The following is a 21,318-nucleotide window of genomic DNA, read 5'->3' on the forward strand; positions in this document are numbered from 1 at the left end:
CTAAACCTTGTACAGGCTGCTGTCATTCTAAATATTTTCTAGAATAATTCTAGAATCTAGAATTTTCTAGAATCTGAGCCTACACTAACCTGAAAACTGACTTTAGAATTCCTTTTTTTTTTTAAAAAAAATACCTGTTTAAAAACACACCTTAATCAGCATACTGGCTTTAAAACATGTCCCCAAATTATTTGATACTCTTCCTGTTGAGAGATGGGATCTGTGTTCTAGCCTATTGAATCAGGATTCTGTGTTTGCTTGTCAAATAGAGTGTGATGAAAGTGGATGCTATGTCACTGCATGAATTGAGGCCTTGGGAACTGGTAGTATCTGCTACTGTCTGTTGGGATACTCATTGTTGGAAGTCAGCCACCATGTTTTGAGGAAGCCCAAGCAGCCCATGGAGAAGCCCAGGTGAAGAGAAACTGAGGCCCTGCTGAATGCCTGGCCAATAACATCAGCTTTCCAGTCATATCAGTAAACCATTATGGAAGTAGATTCTCTGGTCCCTAGTTGAGCGGCTGTGTAAAACACAGCCAAGCCTCCCATGCTGAACCCTGCCCAAATTACAGATTCACGAGCTAAGCAAATGGTTTTTGTGGTTTTTAAGCCCCTGTTTGATGGTGGATTGTCACTTAGCAATACAAAGCTAGAGCAATGCATGTACTTGGTTATGAAGATGGGTCTTCTGCAGATATTATAGTGGGTCTGCATTAGTGGGGCTTCATTAGGTGGCCAAATTGCTCTGTGTAAGAAATAATAGGATGTTAGAGGATTCTAAGCCAGAAAATAAGGAGCAGAGGAAGCAGAGGATGAAGGAGGGAGAGGGATGTCATAATAGGGAGAGTGGCTGAAGTAAAAGTGAACTCAACAACCAGTGAAATCATCTAACACCAGAGACACCAGAGAATGGTGATATCATTCTCCATGGGAATGGGGATATCATTGGTTCGGATTTAAGGTGTTTGCTGATGCAGCTGGCTGCCATGCAATGGGAGCACCTACTAATCTCCAACCCATGCTCCCTAAACCTTCCTCCAAATCCTGCCTTACATATAGTTTTGAGTCTGGAATGCCCAGGATTTGATGGGTGTACTGCCTTAAACTCCATGGGGGCAATGCAGTGTTGAGTAACACCGTGAACACTTGACTCAAAATGGAGAATGGAATTTGAGAATTCACTGGAAACAAGAGCTGGAATCTACAGGTGCCTCAGGAAAACATAAGGCTTGTAACTGTCCTCAACTCTTTCTTGCCCCATTACCCCCAACCCCTGGACATATGTGAGGGATCCTGGACATCTCTCTTTGTGGAATGTGGGCTCAAATATTTTGGGGGCTTTGATCAACTCCAGTTGACTAGTGGTTGCCTTAAAGAACTTGTTACAGCATTGATCCTCACTGTGAGCTGAGTCTCCAAAATGTGTGCCTCTAATATTTATGCTTTGAAGGGGACAAGCACAATTTCCTGGGCCTCCATGTGTGCCCTCAGGGACACTTGTCTAGGTTGCTCTTGGGCGTCACCAGAGCATCACATACCTTGGCAGGTGCTCCTCACAATGCTACTTAATGACACAGTTAGATATCTTCAGTTGGTCAGGTGAAATACTCTGGTACAGGGAAAGACCCATACCAGACTTCCGATCTTCAGAAGCGTAAGATGATAAATTTGTGTTGTCTTAAGCCACTAAATTTGTGTTTACCGCAGCAATCAAAAACTAACACAACCTGGACATAAAACATTACGATAGAGGATTTTAGTTAAGTGAAGGTAGGATACAGAAGAAAATCAAAATGCCCAAAGCTTGATTTTTGAGTTCAAATAGAGACAAACGATGCATGTTTTCTTTGCGGTTACTTTTACTGAAAAACAACAACAACAAAACATTTCTTTTTCAAACGAGTCCAAATAAAAGACCATTACACAAGATTGCACAATCACTTACAAATGCTGCAGTTAAAGGTAAGTAGGCCAGTCTCACGAGTCCTTGTCTAGTAGTTTTCTCCATATGCAACACACCGAGAGCGTAATTCTCCGAGCTGTTGGGCTGATTTCACAGTCCCATTGGCCAAGCTCACTGTTTTATAATTGAATCAGACCTCAGGTAGGAACTTTTCCACCATGATTTCTGCCTTGAGAGCAGTTTTAATTTTCACATTCTTTCCATTTACCTCTGGCTTTTTCATCGTCAGGGGCACAATCCGGCATTACCCAATGTCTTTCTCTATTTACCACACAATTTCCTCTTCTCTGTTTGGGACATAACTTCCACAGTCTTCACATTCTTTTCAACAACCACTGTCTTTAGTATACAATAATATGATTTCAATGTAAATACAGACACCTACATCCTCAAAGAGGGAGAAAAAGAAAGGACTGCCTGCTAGAAAACAGATCCAGGTAGGAAGGGTAAATTCAGGGAACCCTGGCAAGGACTCTGCCATTAACACTAGCTTGTGAAAAAGCAATTATGAAACTTAAAAAAAGGAAATCAAATTTGATGTGTTGTGTGTGTGTGTGTGTTTTATTCTGCACCATTTTGAATTAAATAGGAATAAATCTAATAATATGCTCTAGTTGCAACATGAAACAAGAATGTTAACAGCTTACAAATACTGCTGTGCTGTGAACGTTCAGTTCTCTTCTGAGACATGGGGCATACAAATGAGTCCAATTTTCAGAATCTTCCTCTGGGCCTTGTAGTCGCACGTGTCACAGATGGATGTGCTTTTTTTTTTTTTTTTTTTTCCCCAGAGAACCAGAGTCTGCAATTCTAATTAGATTCAGGCTCAAGGTACAATTTAGCAAATGCTACATGCTTTCTTAATGATTTTACGCACCTGTGAGGTCTACTTAGGACCCAGAAATTAGTTAAGAATATAGAAACAGTCTCTTGAAAATATATATCATATCTATATGTATATCTTCTTAGAAATTATGAAAAAGCATAACATATTTTATGAATTTGACTTTTTATAAGTAGTTTTCTAAAACAAGCCTACACATAATTTTTCTCCTCAACAGTACTGGTATAACACAGGGCACCTTTTTCTTTCAAGTATTGGGTAAAATACTATACCCTGAGAATTTGGGGTGCAAACCTACACCTTGTAAACTGTAGAATGAAAACTCCTCAAGCACCACATAGGAAAATGTATACCATGATAGTTTTTAAACACAGAGACTATTATTGAATGTGTTTTCTCATGCACATATATATACTTATCATGAGATTATAGGGAATCTACTTAAGAATCAATACTGTCCTGCAGTCCAAAGTATTATTTCAGGTAGCGTGAGCATTCAATTTGTAGCAAACACAGACTTTCATTTCTATGAAGTATGAAAAGAATTAAAATGCATTATCTCTTTAAGAGGCAACAATGATAAAGTCAAATCTGAAATTAAGAAAAAGAAATTTATATCACTAGGTATTTCCTATTGTTATAAGGATGAATTTGAACTGTGTGTTAACATTTGAGATTTGTCATAAAGATGTCAAAGCATAATCTGTTTTAGCTTATTTACTCAGTGGTACATAGAGAGCCATATACATACAAACGTATAAAGACATATACAGACAGACAGAGAGCTTATATATTAAGTCACTAACTGCATATTTGGGCTTCATTTAATCCTGAGGGCAATTTCAGTGAGTGCTTCTAAGAAAATATATTCTTGTGGATGAAAATTTTCATACTGGTTAAAAATGTGTTCAGTTTTCCAGAAACAACTCAAATGGAGTAAATTTCCACTTGACTATTTAACCAACAGGGGGAAAGAGGAAACGGGTCAAGTTTTCTATGGACAATGCCCTGTGGTTCCTCTGGAAAACTGAGTCACACATGTAACCCTGAGTGGAAATGGCATAAACCGGACTCTCGTTAGATTCAAGCTCAAGTCACTATCTGGGAAATGCTACATGCTTCATTAATGGTTTTGTGTACATAAGACATAAAAGGGTAGTAGTTCAGTAGCTAAAGGGACATCGTTAGGGTAATAGTTTTATGGATCAAAAGGCTTCATAGACTCTTGCTTTATTCCACGTAACTTTGGTTGAAATAGGAAGGGCACAACCACCTCATTCCAACAGCAATGCAACCTCAAGAAATAATGAAACACTGAAAATGAGGATTTAGAATTACCACGTCTTTAAAAACGTTCGTCCCTATCACTTGAGGTAGTAAATGGCCAGCAGCATTGGTTTGGTTTTTTTTGTTTTTTGTTTTTGTTTTTTTTTTGTTTGATGAAATAGAGGACCATAAAATTATCAATAAACAATGTGGTAGTCATAGAATACTATTTTTAAAGTTCCATTTTAACCACTTGGACATTTACTACGTCCTTGGCAGCTTCTTAGAAGATGTGGCCTCTCTGATAGAACCAATGAGTGAAAAGTTCTCTTTTCTTTCCTGGTTTCTGTACTAGTTTACCTCAGTGTGAGAATTTAAGGCTCAGATCTGCTGGTGATAAATAATGATAAATAGCTTATGGGGTCCCCAGGCCCCCAGGTAAGAATTCGACTACATTTTCCAGGGAAGGAAATGTCTCTCTTTTTGAAGACCTGGCAAGCAGTTGACTACTCAGTATGATCACTGGGTTTGCCTAAAAGTCACATGTGTTTTTAAAACAGTCTTGTCAATTCTGGTACTATCCACCCAAATCCTATGTCGGTTTTGCCAGATGTGTTCAAATATTTGAGAATTCATGGTGCTTCTTTGGGCACTGCAGGTTTGAGCTCTTTGAAATCGATTCTACCTTCTTGTTTTAATACTAAATGACCTCATACCTAGCCAATCTCTCCTGAAAATGGCTGAATGTGGTAAGAGTGGTGAAAAATTAAGGCAATTCTGGGGTGACACTGCTGCTGTACCTGGGTGAGAAGACCTCTGTGACAAAGAAATAAGGCTTGCCCCAGTATGGTACAAGGTCATCTTTTCTATACACAGAGGCTGTTTTATATTTCATGCTTCTTGTCTCATAGAGACATTCATTTCATTGCTCATCAGCCCATTGATGGAATCGTGACCAGAGCTGACTATTCCTGCCTCAAACCTTTTCTTCTACCCAACAGAATTTCGTTTTAAAGGAAGATCCCTTTCGGGAAGGCTCTAAAAGAGAAATTGAGTCATTTTTCCTACAAGAGTCTGAGACGGGAAGCCTAACTACAAATGAGATTACGTCAATCACACAAAAATCAGTGTTAGGTTTTACTCACATCTTCAGTCATGAATAGCATAAAATTCTGTGGCTTCAAGAAAAAAATTTAAGCAGAAACCAAATACCGATGATCATTAAAATCAAAATAAGGATCTTAAAAAATGTTTTACCAGGATGATTTGCCTTTGAACAAATAAACAGATAAGAGGAAACTCCTTAAAGAAAGCCTGGGAGAACCTTCAAGTTATTCTTTTTAAAAGGAAGAAATATTCCAATGTATCATTTGTTGAGTATATGTTGGCATGCATACTAATTATGACAAACTAAATATTTATCTCTCCAATCAACTCATCAGGACTCACTGTGAACACTCACTAAAATAACCTTCAGAATTGAGTTTCAGCGGAGGCAGTATTGAAAGTCGATGACAGATTCTGTGATTTGGATTCTCAACATCTCTTAAAGCCATAGGGAGCAAGTGATACAATCCTAGGTCACTGCTATCTGTATGGCTGGGGCTGGAGAGAATCAGAGCCACTGAATCAGTTCACATTCCACTCTACTGCCCCAAACAGGCCACTCCTCAGACTTCAGGCAACCCCGTGAGAGAGGAGCATGCAACTATGGAGAGAGGGAATCACCGAAGAAGACAAAAAACTGCTATCCACTCATAACAAAGGTTGGATTCCAAGAGGAAAATAGGTATTTTATACTTCTCTGAGACTAAGAACTTAATTTTAAATGCAGTCACTGGCTCTTCAGTATTTCAAGCCATTCTATTTTAAGGCGACAGATCGTGTCATGGCGTTGTACAAATGGGAAAATTAAAACAAAGCCCAAGAATGAAAACTACTATTTTTTCACAATCACATTTGAAATCATGCTAAACCCAATAAAAGAACATGTAGAACATAACCAAGGGAATGACTAGGCTTGGCTCGTATGTGATTCAAAATGCAGACCCATCATATTTAAAAATCAAACAATCCTCACATATTCCAAGAACCCATAAGGAGATTTGTAATCCAGATTATTGATTTACTGATGTGGTTTACAACAGAACCAATCTCGTTCTGCTGTATGTTTTGATTGAACTATGAAAACACTGAAGGGATTGTTTGCCTAGTCACAAGTACAGAAGGGAGAGATGAAGAGAAAGCTTATATTCTGTATTACAGTATAAAAAGAAATCGTTTCACAGGGGAAAAACTGCAACCATTCAATCAGCTTAGTAAAACTAAAATAACACAAACTGTTTTAACAGGGTTGTTCAGGAAAATATAGAAACTTACACACTTGGTTTATAAGAAGCAAAAACTAAGAATAACACATGTAGAGGAAGTGTTTCAGATGCATTCTTAGTGCTGTTACAATGCAACCTTCAGATTACAGAATAGTCCATCTTCCGTCTTGCTCCTATAAACAAACATGGTCAAGAAAAGATTGTTAGACTAAAAGTAAATCTCACTTCTTTTTTTTAATTTTTCTTTTTTACATTTATTTATTTATTGTTGAGAAACAGAGACAAAGCGTGAGCGGGGGAGGGGCAGAAGAGAGAAGGAGACGCAGAATCTGCAGCAGGCTCCAGGCTCTGAGCAAGAGGTCAGCACAGAGCCCGACGCAGGGCTCAAACCCACAAACTGTGAGATCATGACCTGAGCCGAAGTCGGACGCTCAACCGACTGAGCCACCCAGGCACCCCAGTAAATCTCACTTCTAAAGAAGGATATCAGAGTACATTTTATTTGACTATTTGGCTAATTTCAACATTAATAATGATGAAGATCTCATTTTAAATTGTAGTTGGCAAATGTGTTTCTGAATTTCCTTAGACATTACACTGACTTTAAGAAAGTACCCAAAGAAAAGCTTCTCTTTGAAACTTGAATCAATCAATTATTGAAAAATGATTTTAGAGTTAAATGTTTAGTTTCATTGAAATCATCCACAGCAGAGATAACACTGTGATAGATATATTCCTAAAATATCATGCAGAAATGATATTTAAGCTAAATAGAAATATTTGAAATTTATGAGTTAGTAATCCAGTTAAGTGAGTAAACCCTATACTGATAATTCTTATAAGTGAACAATCACTACCTAAATTATGTAGAATTTCGTACAGTGCATTTTGATTAAAATGAGACACGCTGATTAGAGCCTATAACTTAGTTAAATCCATCCTATCACAAGATTAAAAGCTTACTGAAAATTAGCCTTTTCTGTTGATCTCTCTATAGTAAGTCTACTAAAACTATGCCTTAAAAAAACATTTTTTCCTGACATTTAAGAGTTGATATTTGAACATAATATTATGAAGACAGATATAGAGTGGCCTACAGGTAATATTTGTTAAGGATTAAGAACACTCTGTCATGTGAAAAATAACCTCTGAGGAGTATCAAATAACAGCTATCTAATCAATTATATGCAATCAGAGTAGCTCGACAAGGGATATTTTAATCCTGTCATCTAAAAATTGACTTGTGTTAAATACATAAGAAAAAAAAAGTCTTTAAGAATAATTATGATTTCATATGTATATACTTCATGTTTGTTTATTTTATTCTTTTGTCTTCTATATTGAGGAGTGACCTCCAGGATGAAAGACACCGAGATGGGTTTGGAGACTTCTCATTTGTGAAAATTAGGGTTTTCCTACCTTAGGGCATAGAAAGCAGCAACTGGAAAAGAAAATATAATTACAAGGGGAGGAGAAGAAAATAGAAGACTAAGAAGCAGAGTATGAAATTCAAGGATCCATGGATCTGACAACCACACAGGCTGAGTCCATCATGAGGCAAGATTTTGCAAAGATTCCCTCAACAGGCTGAAGACTGGGGTGGTGGTGCGGGTGGAGATGGGTGCCGACAGCGGTGGGGTGGGTGGGAGGCGTACTCCAGGATGGTGAGAACAGCCTGAGAAACGGAGGAGAAACCTATTTATACAATCGACTGGGACCATTTTTAGGGACCCATAGTCCAGATATCGCCTTTTCATTCATTTGCAGGACATTGGCTCTGCTTCCATTAACTTCAGAAGAATTTTACTTGAAATTTTGCAAGTAATAAAGTTAGTCCGATTCTTGTTAAGGGTCAAGTAAGAAAATCCACCAGTTTAACCTATCAGAGGATCATGAAGAAGCCAGTAAAGATGAGAGGGGTGACTATACTGTGTCACTGGGCAGTTTGGCCTGGATGACTTCCCATGGTTATAGGACCAGAACACATGACAGAGTTCAGCAGTGATGCTGGGTCAGATTTTCCCTTGCTCACACAGACCTGTGCCCAGACAGAGAGGAAAATCTCTACATGCAGCTGGCAAGCTATCTGCAGAGTTGTATAACATTCTGGAAGGCCTTGATACTAGAGTACCCTGACCCGCAGCCAACGGGCCTGCCCTTAGAGATAAGCCAGCTCAAAGGGGACTCTGGGGCTGTGGGCATTGCTTTCCGTTGGGGGAAATATAAAGCAATCCTGGATACAGGCCCCTGTTGCTGTCCTGGAAGTCCGCATAGATAAGGACCAATTTTCTGCTCTCGTGAGGGCCTGAAAGATAAGGGGGCTCTGAGGCATTTATAGGGTTCTAGTCTCCAAGGGAGACTGAACTCTTACTATGTGCCGTGAGCTGTTTGCTATGTCCTTTGTAATGGTTTTATAACTCATTCTTCCCAACACTCCTGCAAGGTATTTCCATTTTACAGTTGAAGAAACTGAGGCCCAGACATGACAAATCCCTTATGCAAAGTAATACGAGCGTTAGAATTTAAGCCAGGGTTGCCTGACCTCAAGGCGCACCTACTTGGCCTTTATTTAGTCAAAGCCCCACAGTCCCTCCTCAACTAAAATGCATGAACCCATTGGCATCCAGGGGGATCCCACTCTCACACGGACAACCTATACCCACCCCTCCCCCACATACCACAATTACCACCCTCTCCCCATCACTGGGAGCCACAGCCACTCCCAAAGTTTCTGAAACTGGCTTGGATTCTCTTTGATGCATAAGATATTCTAATAACTAAGGACAGCTAATTTTTAAATCAAAAAAAAAAAAAAAAACACACATAGAGACTTAGCATATGCTAGACGTTGACAGTTCAGGGTCAATTTGTTACCCTTATTCTCTTCTCTTTTTCCCCAGATAAGGGGAGAGAGACAATTCACAGCCAGAAACTGACACCTGGAGGGCAGAGAGTAAACGAAGTGGGCATACAAGGGGTCATCTGCAAGAGCATGGGCCACAGAGCTCCAAGGGCCTGGATTGCAGCTGATCTGTGGATCTGGGACAAGCTATTTTTTCATTTGCAAACAGGAATTAAAAATAGTATCTACTTACTTTCAGAATCAAATGGCATGATATGAAGTCTTGATATATAACAAATGATTAATATACATTAGCTATTACTTTTCATTTATTATTAATTTTATAGATGGTAAAGAAAACAAAAAGGTATTAATACAATTGTGGAGGGAGGCACCAAATAATAAGCTAGAGGGAAGCTACAATCCAAGAAAAGAGAAAGGGAGAAAAAGCAAAAAAGACATTAAGAAGATAATCCAACAAAAGAGCAGCTATAGATAATAACAGACAGAGGAAGCCACAACAAAGTTAGAAAAAAATTGAAATGAACAAATCAATTCAGGAATGTGATTATAGAATGAACTGCAAATGAAATGCCATGCTTATGGCCCGCGGCCCTGACACCTGGCCTCCTACAGGAAGCTGCAAAGAATGTGCAGGTGAGGGAGCAGGCAGGGAGCAGTGTCCTTCAGGCCACCCAGGTGGTGATAAAAACAAACCACAGAAAGAAAAGGTGAGGAGAAAGAAGGAAGCAAGGTGGGACATCCAACTAAATCAACTGCAAGTGAATGGGAAAAAAGAGTCCGTAAAAGGGAATAAAATTGCCAAACAAGGTCACCTGGGTGGCTCAGTCCATTAAGCATCCGACTCTTGACTTCAGCTCAGGTCATGATCTCGGGGTTTGCAAGCTCAAGCCCTGCTTCAGGCTCCGCGCTGAAAACACAGAACCCACTTGGGATTCTTTCCACCCCCCCCCCCGCCCCCAGTGCTCCTTCCCTGCTCTCTTTCTCTCTCAAAGTAAATTAATAAACATTAAAATTAATAAAAAAAAATAAAGTTGTCAAACAAAAACAAAAAGCAACGAACAGAAAGTAAATGAAATTCTCAGACCAACGCTAAAGGAAGAAAGAGATAGGTAGTGAACTGATTGGACAGACACCAGGAAGAGGGACCACCAAAGAAGAGACCACCAAAGGAGAAAAAGAAAAGGGGAAATGAAATGCAAGAAAGAAGCAAACTGGAAAAAGGCTCTCGTATGGGATACTTTGGGTTTTTAGTCCCAATTCTGCCTTCAGGGGCACAGTGACTCGTGAAAGGTCACTTAACTGTTCTGAGCCCCAGGTTCCTCCTGTAATTTCAATGCAAGAGTCAGGGTTCGATCATCTGAGGACCCCTCTAGGGCCTCCTTAGAACTTTCCAGAAATAGTTGCCCCTGCATCCAGCCCCTCTCTCTTTCCACTTCAGCTGCTGATGTGGGGGGCTCTATTGAGCGGTGGAAAGAACCTGGAGGAAGTAAGAAGAAAAGAAAGACCAACGTGTAGGAGCAACATAAGGCACACTCAGAAATGAAGCGACAAATAGATCAAGTCTTATAGGAAAAACAGAAGACACTCACTGAAGCAAAATAATTGCGTTAACCGCTGTGTGGCAGGCATGATGCCAGTTGAAGTTTTCTTCGGTTATTATCACCTATTGACTTTATCTTTGTGTCCTTGTAAATGGTATTTATAATCAAGTCTCAATTCAAATTTTAAAACAGAAAGATGGTGTCTAAGTGGGTGGGCAGGAGAAAGCATGAGAGGGAATGTGTCAGGGAAGGAAAACCTCAGCTACATGTGTCAAATAACAGAAAACTAAAACAAAAATGGTCTCAGCAGAAAAAGCATCGAAGATCCTGTGGAAAAGGGACTTTCAAAGCAAAAGCTGACAAACAGCAAAGGCCTAAAACAGAAAAATCCTAACGACAAGGGAGAAAATAGCCAAGTTTTGCAACTGGTGTGCCCAGCACACCGGTGTGTCGAGCATGGGCTCCTGTCATGACTACTGGCCGCGAGGCCACTAGCTGGGAAGAGCCTCATCCATTTGTCACAGTGTGTGACACCATTACCAAGTCAGGATAAAAGAATAGTACTGCTAATTATCTTCTCAGCCAGGCTGCGACATGGCAAAGTTTGAGGAGCACAGCAGCAGTGACCACAGGAAGGAGAGAAGCAGAAAGACCCATCTGCGAAAGCAAAACTAAAGGGAAATTGGTAACTGCATAAGTAGACAGAGATGATGGCACCTGGTTATGCTCAGATATACACAGGGGGACGGAGCAAAGCTCCCCAGGCTCCCTGGTACAACGGTACAGCTAAAAATAGATGCTGAAACACTTATTATTATTATTTGAGCTGGAAGGAATCTTAGAGGTTAAGACAGGACTTGAATCCTGGTCTCGCAGCTCTGCGGGCACGGATCTGTGCCCTCTTGGCTTGGGGGACCAGGTCACATGTGGGTGGGGCTCTCCCCACCGCAGAGCACACTGTAGCTGGTGGAGTGTAAACAAGAGGTTCGTGTTCCTCGGATGAATGAGGGAATTAGCGCATTTCGTTCAAACATTCATTTTACAAATGTCCAGAGAGGCACAGAGTAGAGAGCCCAGGTGTCCTGGCTGCCAGGACAGGGCTTGCTATCCTTCTCTGCCATCCTTTCTTTGCTCCGGGCCTTCGACCAAGGAACAGAGTGGCCCCCAGGGTGCATGCTGCGAGCGAGAGCCCAGAGCCCCCTCTGCAGATCCTGGCTATCTCGTTCCCTGGGGACCTCAGCAAAGCCATTCCTTCTAAGCTTTAATTTTCTTCTCCGTGAAATGCTGTGACCAGGTCAAGTCATTTGTGTGACTTCTTAGTTAAAAGGGGCACATAAACTCCTACTCTACCTCAAGGAAAATCTCTGGATTTTAAATCAAATTCTAAGGATATCTTGAATTGAAACCAGCTCTCAAGACTTGTCACCCTGACCATCCATAGGAGCATCCACTGATGAATGTGTACAACGTAATTTTTTTGATATATCTGAGCAATGTTTACAATTTTTTTCACACGCCAAAAAGAACAACACACTTCTTTTTCACGTATCTAACTTTCTTCAGAAAGTGGCATAGAACTTTCAGGAAGGTAGGGCGCCTGGGTGGCTCAGTCAGCTAAGTGTCTGACTGTTGATTTCATCTCAGGTCACGATCTCACGTTTTGTGGGTTCGAGCCCTGAGTCGGGCTCTGTACTGACAGTGTGGAAAAGGACTTTCAGGTAGATGAGTTTTGAAGGATATTAGTTATCTGAGTTTGGATAATAGATTTTTGCCTATATACAAAACGTTAATTGTTAGTTCCTAACAAAGTCTTCTTAAATCGAGAAGCCAGCTTTGCATTTCTATCTTTGGGGTTGGGGACTAAAATAAAAGGCTGTGCTTTCAAAAGGGAAAACCTTTTTAAAAAATTACTGTTCAAATCTCGAACACTAAAAATTATGATTTCTATCTGTGCCTGATGGGAACAACTCCATGCCTAATCTCTCCAGACTCAGCAGACAGGAGGGAAGCCAGAGGCAGCTGCTGAAGGGACACTAGGCAAGCGTGTGCCCGTGTGCCCGGTTGTTCCCTCCTCTGTGTCGTGTCCTCTCTTCCCCTGGCTTCTGCACCTCCAGGGCTCACACAAAGGCCTCGCAGGATTAGCTGCCCCAAAATAGCCTTAGGTAAACACACCACCTGTCTAGAAGATTAAAACATTTTTGCCTAGAGGCTACTCTTTTCTTTCTGCAAAACTACGTGTCTAATTCTGAGCCTCTTCCAGAAGCAGACTGAATGCCTAATTCTGAGCCTCTTCCAGAAGCAGACTGAATTTTTTTACAATGAATAAAAGATTCATTATTTACCTTGAGTCCCCACACCCCTCTCTTTGTGATCATCATACACTGCCTGCTGCAAGCTCTCACAGAGGAAGAATGCAAGTTCTCTGTTTCCAGAGTGCAAGGAAAATGAGGGAATGTTTTTACACAAAGACCCAAGGATTTTTGAATGGTGGCTTAATGTCTAGAAGTCTAATAAATGTAATGCATAGTACAATCCCTGAATTTGAAAAAGGTTTTATACTTTGCAATATACTATTATGCCATCTGACACTGAGGTAAATTTTGATGAGTAGATATTTTGTTTAATTTTTTTTAATGTTTCTTTGTTTCTGAGAGAGAGAGAGAGAGAGAGGGACACACAGAGTATTAGTGGGGGAGGGGCAGAGAGTGAGGGCTCCGGGATCTGAGCTGTCAGCACAGAGTCTGACATGGGGCTTGAACTCACGACTGGTGAGATCATGACCTGAGCTGAAGTTGGATGCTTAACCCACTGAGCCACCCAGGCAGCCGGAGATATTTTTTTAAACGTTTATTTCTTTATTTTGAGAGGTGGGGGAGGGGCAGAGAGAGGGAGAGAGAATCCCAAGGATTCTGTCAGCGCAGAGTCCAATATGGGGCTCAATCTCATGAACCATGAGACCATGACCTGAGCCTAAATCAAGAGACACTTAACCGACTGAGCCACCCAGGGGCCCCGAAGGGTAGATATTATTGACATGTGAGTGTCATGAGTGCTAAAGAATTTGCATGCCCAAGAACACACAGCTGGTGAGAAGATGAAGCTGTGAATCTAATTCAATGATCCTACTTCCTAACTTAAGGCCCTTTCACCGCACAAAGAAGCAGTGTTCCTCTGTTCCTTTTCAGTTCGAAAAAGAGAAAAATGGTTTACTTCTTTCATATAAGCAGAGAAACGGCTTCTCTCCTCTCCACCTCCCTTCTTGGTTCAGGATGATCGTACCAAAAGTGAAAGTCCTAGAAGCATATATGATGCCAACACATCCTAATCTGAAGCAAACAGGAAAATGAGGGGGCCAATTTGTCCCCACGCTGCTGACACTTCTGTGCTCCTATTGAAGGCTGCCCCTGTCTGATGGTCTGATCGTCCTGGTTCAGACAAGCCAAACTCATTTTTCCTATCAAGTCCCCTGGAGTGTATTTACAGCAAGGACTCCTGTCTGAATTTGGATTAATTCAGATATCAGGAATCTACTTAATCTGATTTCTTCTAGAGGGGGGCAAGTGGAGGTTGATTATTTTCCGAAGGGAAAGAATGCAGATATGAAAGTGAGTGTCTTACAGGAATTAGCAGCCGTGCATAGTGGATTCAGTCTGATCAGACTGGATCAAACCCAGCAGCCCATGCAAGAAGCCACTGCAGCTGAAGAATATCCCCCCTTTCATGGTCAAGTGTGTGTGTGTCTAAAGACCTTGAACTCACCCTACGAAAAAGTACTCTATCTGGAAACAGAAAAACAAGAGCTTAAAATATACAGTCCCTTTGTATAAGACATTTCAAGTGAGAGAAGATGTGGAGGGAGAGAAGCCTTTGTACAGATTTTAGAAAACCTCCTAAACAAGAAAATGCCAGTGTGATTCTTCTTACTTGTGGGGAGCAACAAGAGCACCGGTGTTCCCACCCATCTCTCAGAATATTCACGCCTTCTGTCGCTGGGGCTGCCAGGAATAGAGCGAAGCTCACTCCACAAAATCCAGACCGGGTTTTCATTTCTTTCCCCTGCCAATCCTCACCAAAGGCTAACCTGACAGATCTAAGGTTCACTTCCCTCCTACTCACTGGTGGGAAAAACAGGCAGTTTGAAAAGGTCAGAGGGGGAAAGGCTGGCTGTGGGGATTGAGGAGTGGGAAGAAGGGGAAACTTGGTAAGGAAATTAGCTCCTTAATAATTTAGGTGGGGTATTGTTCTCCTCTCCCAAAACGCCCCTTTCTACAGACAGCCTCCCCTGCCACTTCAAACACGAAGCAGTAGGATTGCTCTTAATCCCTTAAAACTGATTATCAAAGTAACATTCACTCACCAGCAGCTGCTCCGTTCTGCTTTCTGGTGACTGCGCATCATCTGTGTTCTACCACAAAGCTCATGGTTGTGCCATCAAAGGAGGGGGGCGCAATGATCCTCGGCCCCAGGGGTTGCGAAGAGATGCTGATGACAGGCTTGCCGTGCAGCTGGGCGAAGCCCTTGGCCCCCACGAGCTGGGATGTGGCTGCTGCGGCCGAGGAGGAAGAGGAGGCAGGAGACTGACCAGAGGCCATGAAGTATGGGGCCTCAGTGAATGTCGAAGCTGCATCTTTGCTGGGGGGCTCTGCCGCCATGGAGGAGAGCTCACTGCTCCCTGGGGTGTGAGCAATTGGCGTGGGCTGCAGGGCACTGGTGGGCAGCACCGTGGGCAGAAAACCGGGGTAGATCATGTAGGTGGGTCCATAGGCCCCAGGACTCAGGGCCAAAGGAGGCACAGGGAGGGACATGGGAGCCACAGCCTGCTGCTGGGAGGTCATAGGCACATCCACATACTGCCCTGTCTCAGGGTCAAAGAGTCTTCGGGTCATGGGCTGTACTGGTGTGTCCACCAGATAGTACTGGCCTGTCGTCACATCCAGGAGCATCTTGCGCTGGGTCTGCTGAGGCTGTGGCTGCTGGAAGGGGTCTGCGGGGACTGAGGCCGGGCCTGCAGGTGCTGGGGCAGGCATGCTGGGTGGGGAGAAGCAGAGGACCTGGGGCTGGGCTCCCTGCAGGGTGAAGGGTAGTGGCTGCTGGTGGTAGATGGCAGTGGGAAGATGCTCGGGGCTCTGTGGCCCTTGGGGGGCAGCTACTGTCTCCCTGGGGTTGTCGGGTTTGGTGCGCCAAGCTGGCCGGCCGGTTCCACTGACCTGAGAGCCTTTGGGACTACTGGGGACCTGACTGCGGGCGCTCAGGGGTGGCAAGCTGCAGAGAGTGGTCGCTGAGGAGGCGGGCGGCCCCTCCCTCCCAGCCCCCAGCCGGCCCGGAAGCTCTCCAGCTGCAGAGCTTCCTTTAAGGGGGATGGTCAGGTAATTCTCACAGTCACTATTGTTCTTTTCCAAATTGCTGCCATTTTTCCTATTGGTCACCTCATCAGGAGGTGCCCGTGTGGCCGGAGAGATCTTGAGGGACCGGAGTCCCTGTGATTTGATGCCCTTTGCTGCCGAAGGACTCTCTGGCGACGGCCCTTGTGGGAACTTGCCAGCGACACCCCCAGTTTTCTGGGTGCTGCTGGCACTCACGGTGAACACATTTCGGTTGCTGGGGAGTGGGGGGAGGGGCTGCAGGGGCTGGGTTCTTTCCACATCCTTGTGGACTGGGGGAATATAGAGCGATCGAGGCCTCTCCCTGGCCAGGTTCTCAAAGGCAGCTGCCCGGGCGGACACACTCTCAGTGCTAGGGTTGGAGTTTCTCCGCTGCAGACGTTCCACGGGGCCCCCACGCAGGACCACACCGCCTTTGTTTCCTGCGCCCCGCTCCTCCAGCTCACCCAGTCGTCGGGCCAGCTTGTCTGGGTCCCCCTCAGCACCCGCAGCCCCTTCCCTCTCCTCACTGGCAATGAGCGACAGGACATGGCTGTCCATCATCATGGGCAAAGGGTCACTTTTGCGCTTCCACTCGTTCCTGTTGAAGCTGTACAGCTCTTCCATGGACCTCACTGCAGCAGTCAGCTTCTCCAGGGCATTCCGAGATGGCTTGGGGCCTTTCCCTTCCTCCTTGACCTCCTCCTCCTTGGCCTTCTCTGGGGTCTTCTGAGCAGAAGCCTTAGAGACGATCTTGAGCACAGGCAGGTAAGACCCCTGCTCCGGCTTATTGGGGGCAATGGTGGCCACGGGCAGCCTGCCAGATGCCCTATGAACCAAGACTGTCCCTTCCGGTGAGGAGGAATTCAAGACCCTGCCGCTGCCACCTTTGCCTATGTTCTCCCTCGGCTCGCGGTCCATGCTATCTTCCCTCTGGTTCACCACGGCCTGGCACGTAATCACTATGGGAGAAAGGGATTTGGATCCGCCAGCTGCAGCGGCCAGCTGCCTGGGTTTGGGCCCGGTCAGCCCCTGCTCTGGGGTAACGCTGCCCTTGTCACTGCTGTCCCCTGACCCTTTGATTAGTTTCCTGACATCTCTCACCTGGTGGAGGGGGCCCTGGGCCTTGGACTTGTCTCTGACGTCTCTCACCTGGAACTGGGGCACTTTTTCCAGGTTGTCTCCCCGGAAGAGTTTCTGCTGCGCTCTGCTGTTGTCCTCAATGGTCTTAAAGAGGTTAGAGGCGCTGCTGCTGGCCAGTTTGGGCGTGAGCAATTTGGCAATGTTGAAGTCCGAGCTTGGCTGCTGCACGCTCCCCAGCCGGATCTTGATTTCGGGAGCCTTGGGCCGTATCACTGCCATGGAGGTGGCTTGGGCAGCAGGATACTTGGTAGCCTGCTTCCCCGGCTGCTTGTCCTTGGGCGTCTGCTGGATGTTGGGGACGAAAAGGCGAGACATGATGGTGGACTTGCTGGCAGAGATCTCTCCGAGATCAGCCCTCCAGTCGCCCCCTTTGGGAAGCTTCAGCTTCCCAATGGGGGCTTTTTCTTCCCTCTTCTCTGCCTCCTTCTCCTTCCAGGACCGGAATGCACTGTTCTGACTGCGGAGGAAGATGCCTTTGACAGTCTCTGATGCACTCTTCTTAATTTCGCAGACTTCCTCCGTATGTCCATCCGGGAAATTTCGCCAGGAGACCGCGGCGCTCTCCCGAGGAGCACTGGCTTTGAAGATCGGGGATTTAGACTCGGCTGCGGACCCCTCCACACCTGCGTCCGCCACGCTGAGCACCGTGTACTCAGAGCCCGCCTCTGAGTGGCGAGAACTCTGCCTCTGCAGGCCCCTCTCCCGCGGCTTCTCCCCCCGAGCAGGGCTCTCTGCCGTCTCCTTGGAGGTGCCGGAGAGGTTATGGTGGGATGTGTCGCTGACTTCTCCCCTCTCCATTTTGAACTCATGTTCCCGCTGCATCTTCTTGGAGATGACATTTTTGAGCAGACTGGAAGCAAACTTGGACTTCTTCTGGGGGCCGTCGGCGCGGGAGGCAGGCTTGCTGCTCTCAGAGGTCTCCGAGCCATCGTCAGTGTGCACCGACCCGGGGCCCTTGCTGGAGCCTCTGGTGGTTCTGCAGGGCCCAGTGGCCGAACTGGCTTTGCTGTCACTGCGGCAATTCATGGGCTCGAGAAGGGTGACCACGCGGGAGCCCGTCTGGACCTGTTTCTGGAAACACAGCGGGGTCTCCACATGTTTGATTTCCCCCTCGACTTTGCTGACCACGAACTCCAAGGCTTTGGTCTGGGACTTCCTGGACTGGATGTAGAGCTGGTCTGCGGCCGTCCTGGCCCCACCGCCCTTCCTCAGACCCGCGGCCACGGAGGCCGCACTGCTCCTCAGGAGGCTCTGCTCCACCCTGGCTCCAACACCTCCACATTTTAAGTCCAGGAAGGTCGACCACCGCCCAAAGCCGACCTCGGAGAGCGTGGAGGACTCCCGGGAGCTGATGTTCAGGGCCTCGAAGTAGGGGTAGGCGAGGCTCCGGAAGGCCCGGGAGGTCAGGTTCCGCACCTCCTTGTCGGCATCGTCCAGTTCGCTCACGGCACTGGAGGCCCCGCTGGAGTAGTCCACCAGCTCCTTCGCCCGGATGGCCCCGCACCGGGTCTGCAGGCGAGCAGGGACAGCGATGAATTTCTTTGCATGGTGCTGAGCCACGGCTGCAGCCGGGTCTTGCTTCAGTGAACTTGAATTGTGTTCAGCAGCTGTAGAGACGCGGAGGCTCATGTCGCCTTCATGCTTGGCAGCATAAATAATGTTTTGCTTTGCACGCACGTTGCTAGGCTCATTTATAGCCCGGGAAGTCGGTTTGATTGATAGGAGGATCTGGCTTGCCGCACTCCCACAGCTGCTTGCGGCGGCGGCTGCCCCTGACGCTGCCTCCGGGGGCTCGGGCAAGGGCTCACTCGGGGTGGCGGTGCCAGGCCCGGTGGGTGGGGGAGTGGGGTCACTGTCAGAGGGGCCGCTGCCCACTTCCGTGCTGCTGGTGTGGCGACCACTGCTGTCGGCGCCGGGGCGGGCCGGGTCGCTGCTGGTGGGGCTCGGAGTCTGGGTGGCATTGGTGCTAGGAGTGGTGCTGAGGTAGCAGCTGTTGTCGTCGTCCTCTTCGGTCGGGGTGGTGACGTCCCCCGGGGTCTCATCGCTGCCACCGAAGGAAGCGTAGTCCACGAACGAGTAGATCACGTTGTTGTCCTCGAAATCCCAGCGGGAGGCCAGTCCCACGTCAAAATCCATGTCCTGCTCCACCTCACTCAGCTGGATCTCGTGGGTGGTGATGTAGTGAGCCTCCTCATTTTTGGGGGGGTCCCTGCCGCCCTGAGACTTGGCAATAATGTCCCTGCACTCTGTTCCGTCTCCCCCTCCCCCTCGACCTGCCCCTCCCCCCCCTCCTCCTCCCCCTGCTCTCCCCCCACCTCCTCCTCCCCTGGGCTGGCAGCTCACTGCGTTCTCACCACTGTCACTCTCAAAGCCTAAAGACGAAGAGGAGGTGGCTAGAGCCCCTGTTGATGTCGTGGTATCATCCATCTTGGAAAGGCCACCTTCTTCTGCTTTGTCCACCGGGGAGGAGGAGGAGGAAGAGGAGACGTTGCTGCCCCCGTCTGTGCGGGAAAGCTGGGATCTGGAGAGTTCCGAGGCGGCAGGATTCCTCCGGGGGGCCGGGGCCTTGCCCTCTCGACGGCTGGGTTCATCTTGGGCTTCCTCCCCGGGACTCCTAGGGGCCCCCTGGGCTCTGGGGCAGCGCCCCAGAGCGAGTGCGCTGGAGCCGGCGCTGTCCTCCTGGGCCCCAGCGGACGCGCACATCTCCACATAGCTCGCTCCTCGCGGGGAGGAGGCCGCTGGCTTGGGCCGCGGCCGCAGCTGCTGCCTGAGCTCCTGGCTCTCTGGAGCCCCGCTCTCCCCGGGGTCGCCCACCTCCTCCGGTCTGGCCTGCGGACTCGGCTCGGGAGTGGCGCCTTCCATTCCGAGCCCTCGGCTAAGTTTCAGCGACAGGAAGAGACAGTGGTGAGCGCCGGGGCTGTCCTGGGTCCCTCCCTGGCCACGGAGGGGCTGCAGAGTGGCCCTGAGCAGGGCCCCACGTGCCTGGACCGGCCCCAAGGCCGTAGGCACCACTGCGGCGGCTGCCACCAGCTCCCAGGTCCTCAGCCCCTGTGGCGTGGCGGGGGCAAGACCGAGGGAGGCGGGAAGGCTCCCGGCTGGGGTGGCAGAGGTGGTCTGGGGCCGGGGGGCTGCTGCTCCGGCCGAGACTGGGGCCAGCTTCCCGTGGCGGAGCTGTTCTGTCCAGTTGTTTGTCTGGCACCTTCGGCGGCGAGGAGTCTGAATGCCATCGGCCACGGAAGGAGCAGCATCTGTAGGTCGACCCAGGGACTTCCAGAAATGAAAGGAAAGCATGTGCTGTTTCTTGTGAAGCCTTGTCCCTTTCCTGGATGGGGCGAGAGTGGGTCACGTCATTCCAGAAATATTTTTAGTGTCTGTTCCCCAGTCATACTGAAACCACACTTGAGGGTAGAGAGAGGAGGCTCTGCGATGAAAAGAGAAGGTGGAGGGTGGAGGAGGCATGTGGGTTCTCATTCAAATCAACCAAATGCTCTATGTAATCTATTATAGCCATGTCTAGCAAGTATGAAATTAGTCTTTACTCACTGCCATCTTTCACTCCCCAATCTGATTAAATGGCTTTTTCCCCTTGTTCTTAAATAAAATTCAAATTTGGCGTTGCGTTTCATATGAATTCAGGACAATCCAGAAAGATTTCAAAATCTCTCCTAGACATATGGGAGGCTTTATGCTTGCCTCAAAATCTATGCACTTTCTTCTTCGTTCAGATGAGTTCTGGTCATAAAACTTCCATAGGAGTAAAATATGCCATCCCTCTTTCTCCGAAGTTACACTCCATAAAAGATAATCTGTTTGTTCCAAACCAGAATCCCTTCTAGAATCCTTACTGTGTGGACTTGAAGTATAAAAGGGCAATTTTCAAAGACTTAAGACAGAAGACCTTAAATAAATAAACTTTCAATAATAGTCATTAGAAAGGAGCACATGGGGTCAAAATTAACACTACTTCAAACTCTACAGTATCCAATCGATCTCAGAAAAAGTTCC

At 46.4% G+C, this 21,318-nt stretch overlaps 1 protein-coding gene across 1 annotated transcript; it reads right to left on the minus strand.

Moving 5' to 3' along the window:
• Positions 1–1,741: 1,741 nt before the first annotated feature.
• Positions 1,742–21,243, minus strand: CB1H4orf54 (chromosome B1 C4orf54 homolog). Its single transcript, XM_060654568.3, has 2 exons — positions 15,168–21,243; positions 1,742–6,576 (listed from the first exon to the last, which is right to left on the minus strand). The coding sequence occupies exon 1, from the start codon at positions 20,602–20,604 to the stop codon at positions 15,205–15,207; it is 5,400 nt and encodes a 1,799-aa protein (XP_060510551.3). The 5' UTR covers positions 20,605–21,243; the 3' UTR covers positions 1,742–6,576; positions 15,168–15,204.
• Positions 21,244–21,318: the final 75 nt, after the last annotated feature.

Source organism: Panthera onca, chromosome B1 (genome assembly GCF_046562875.1).
Source record: "Panthera onca isolate mPanOnc1 chromosome B1, mPanOnc1 haplotype 2, whole genome shotgun sequence".
In the NCBI taxonomy this organism is placed as follows: domain Eukaryota; kingdom Metazoa; phylum Chordata; class Mammalia; order Carnivora; family Felidae; genus Panthera; species Panthera onca.

Bases quoted from the DNA above. Each gene is read 5' to 3' on its own strand.
- CB1H4orf54 (XM_060654568.3), bottom strand. From the start codon at position 20,604: ATGCTTTCCTTTCATTTCTGGAAGTCCCTGGGTCGACCTACAGATGCT.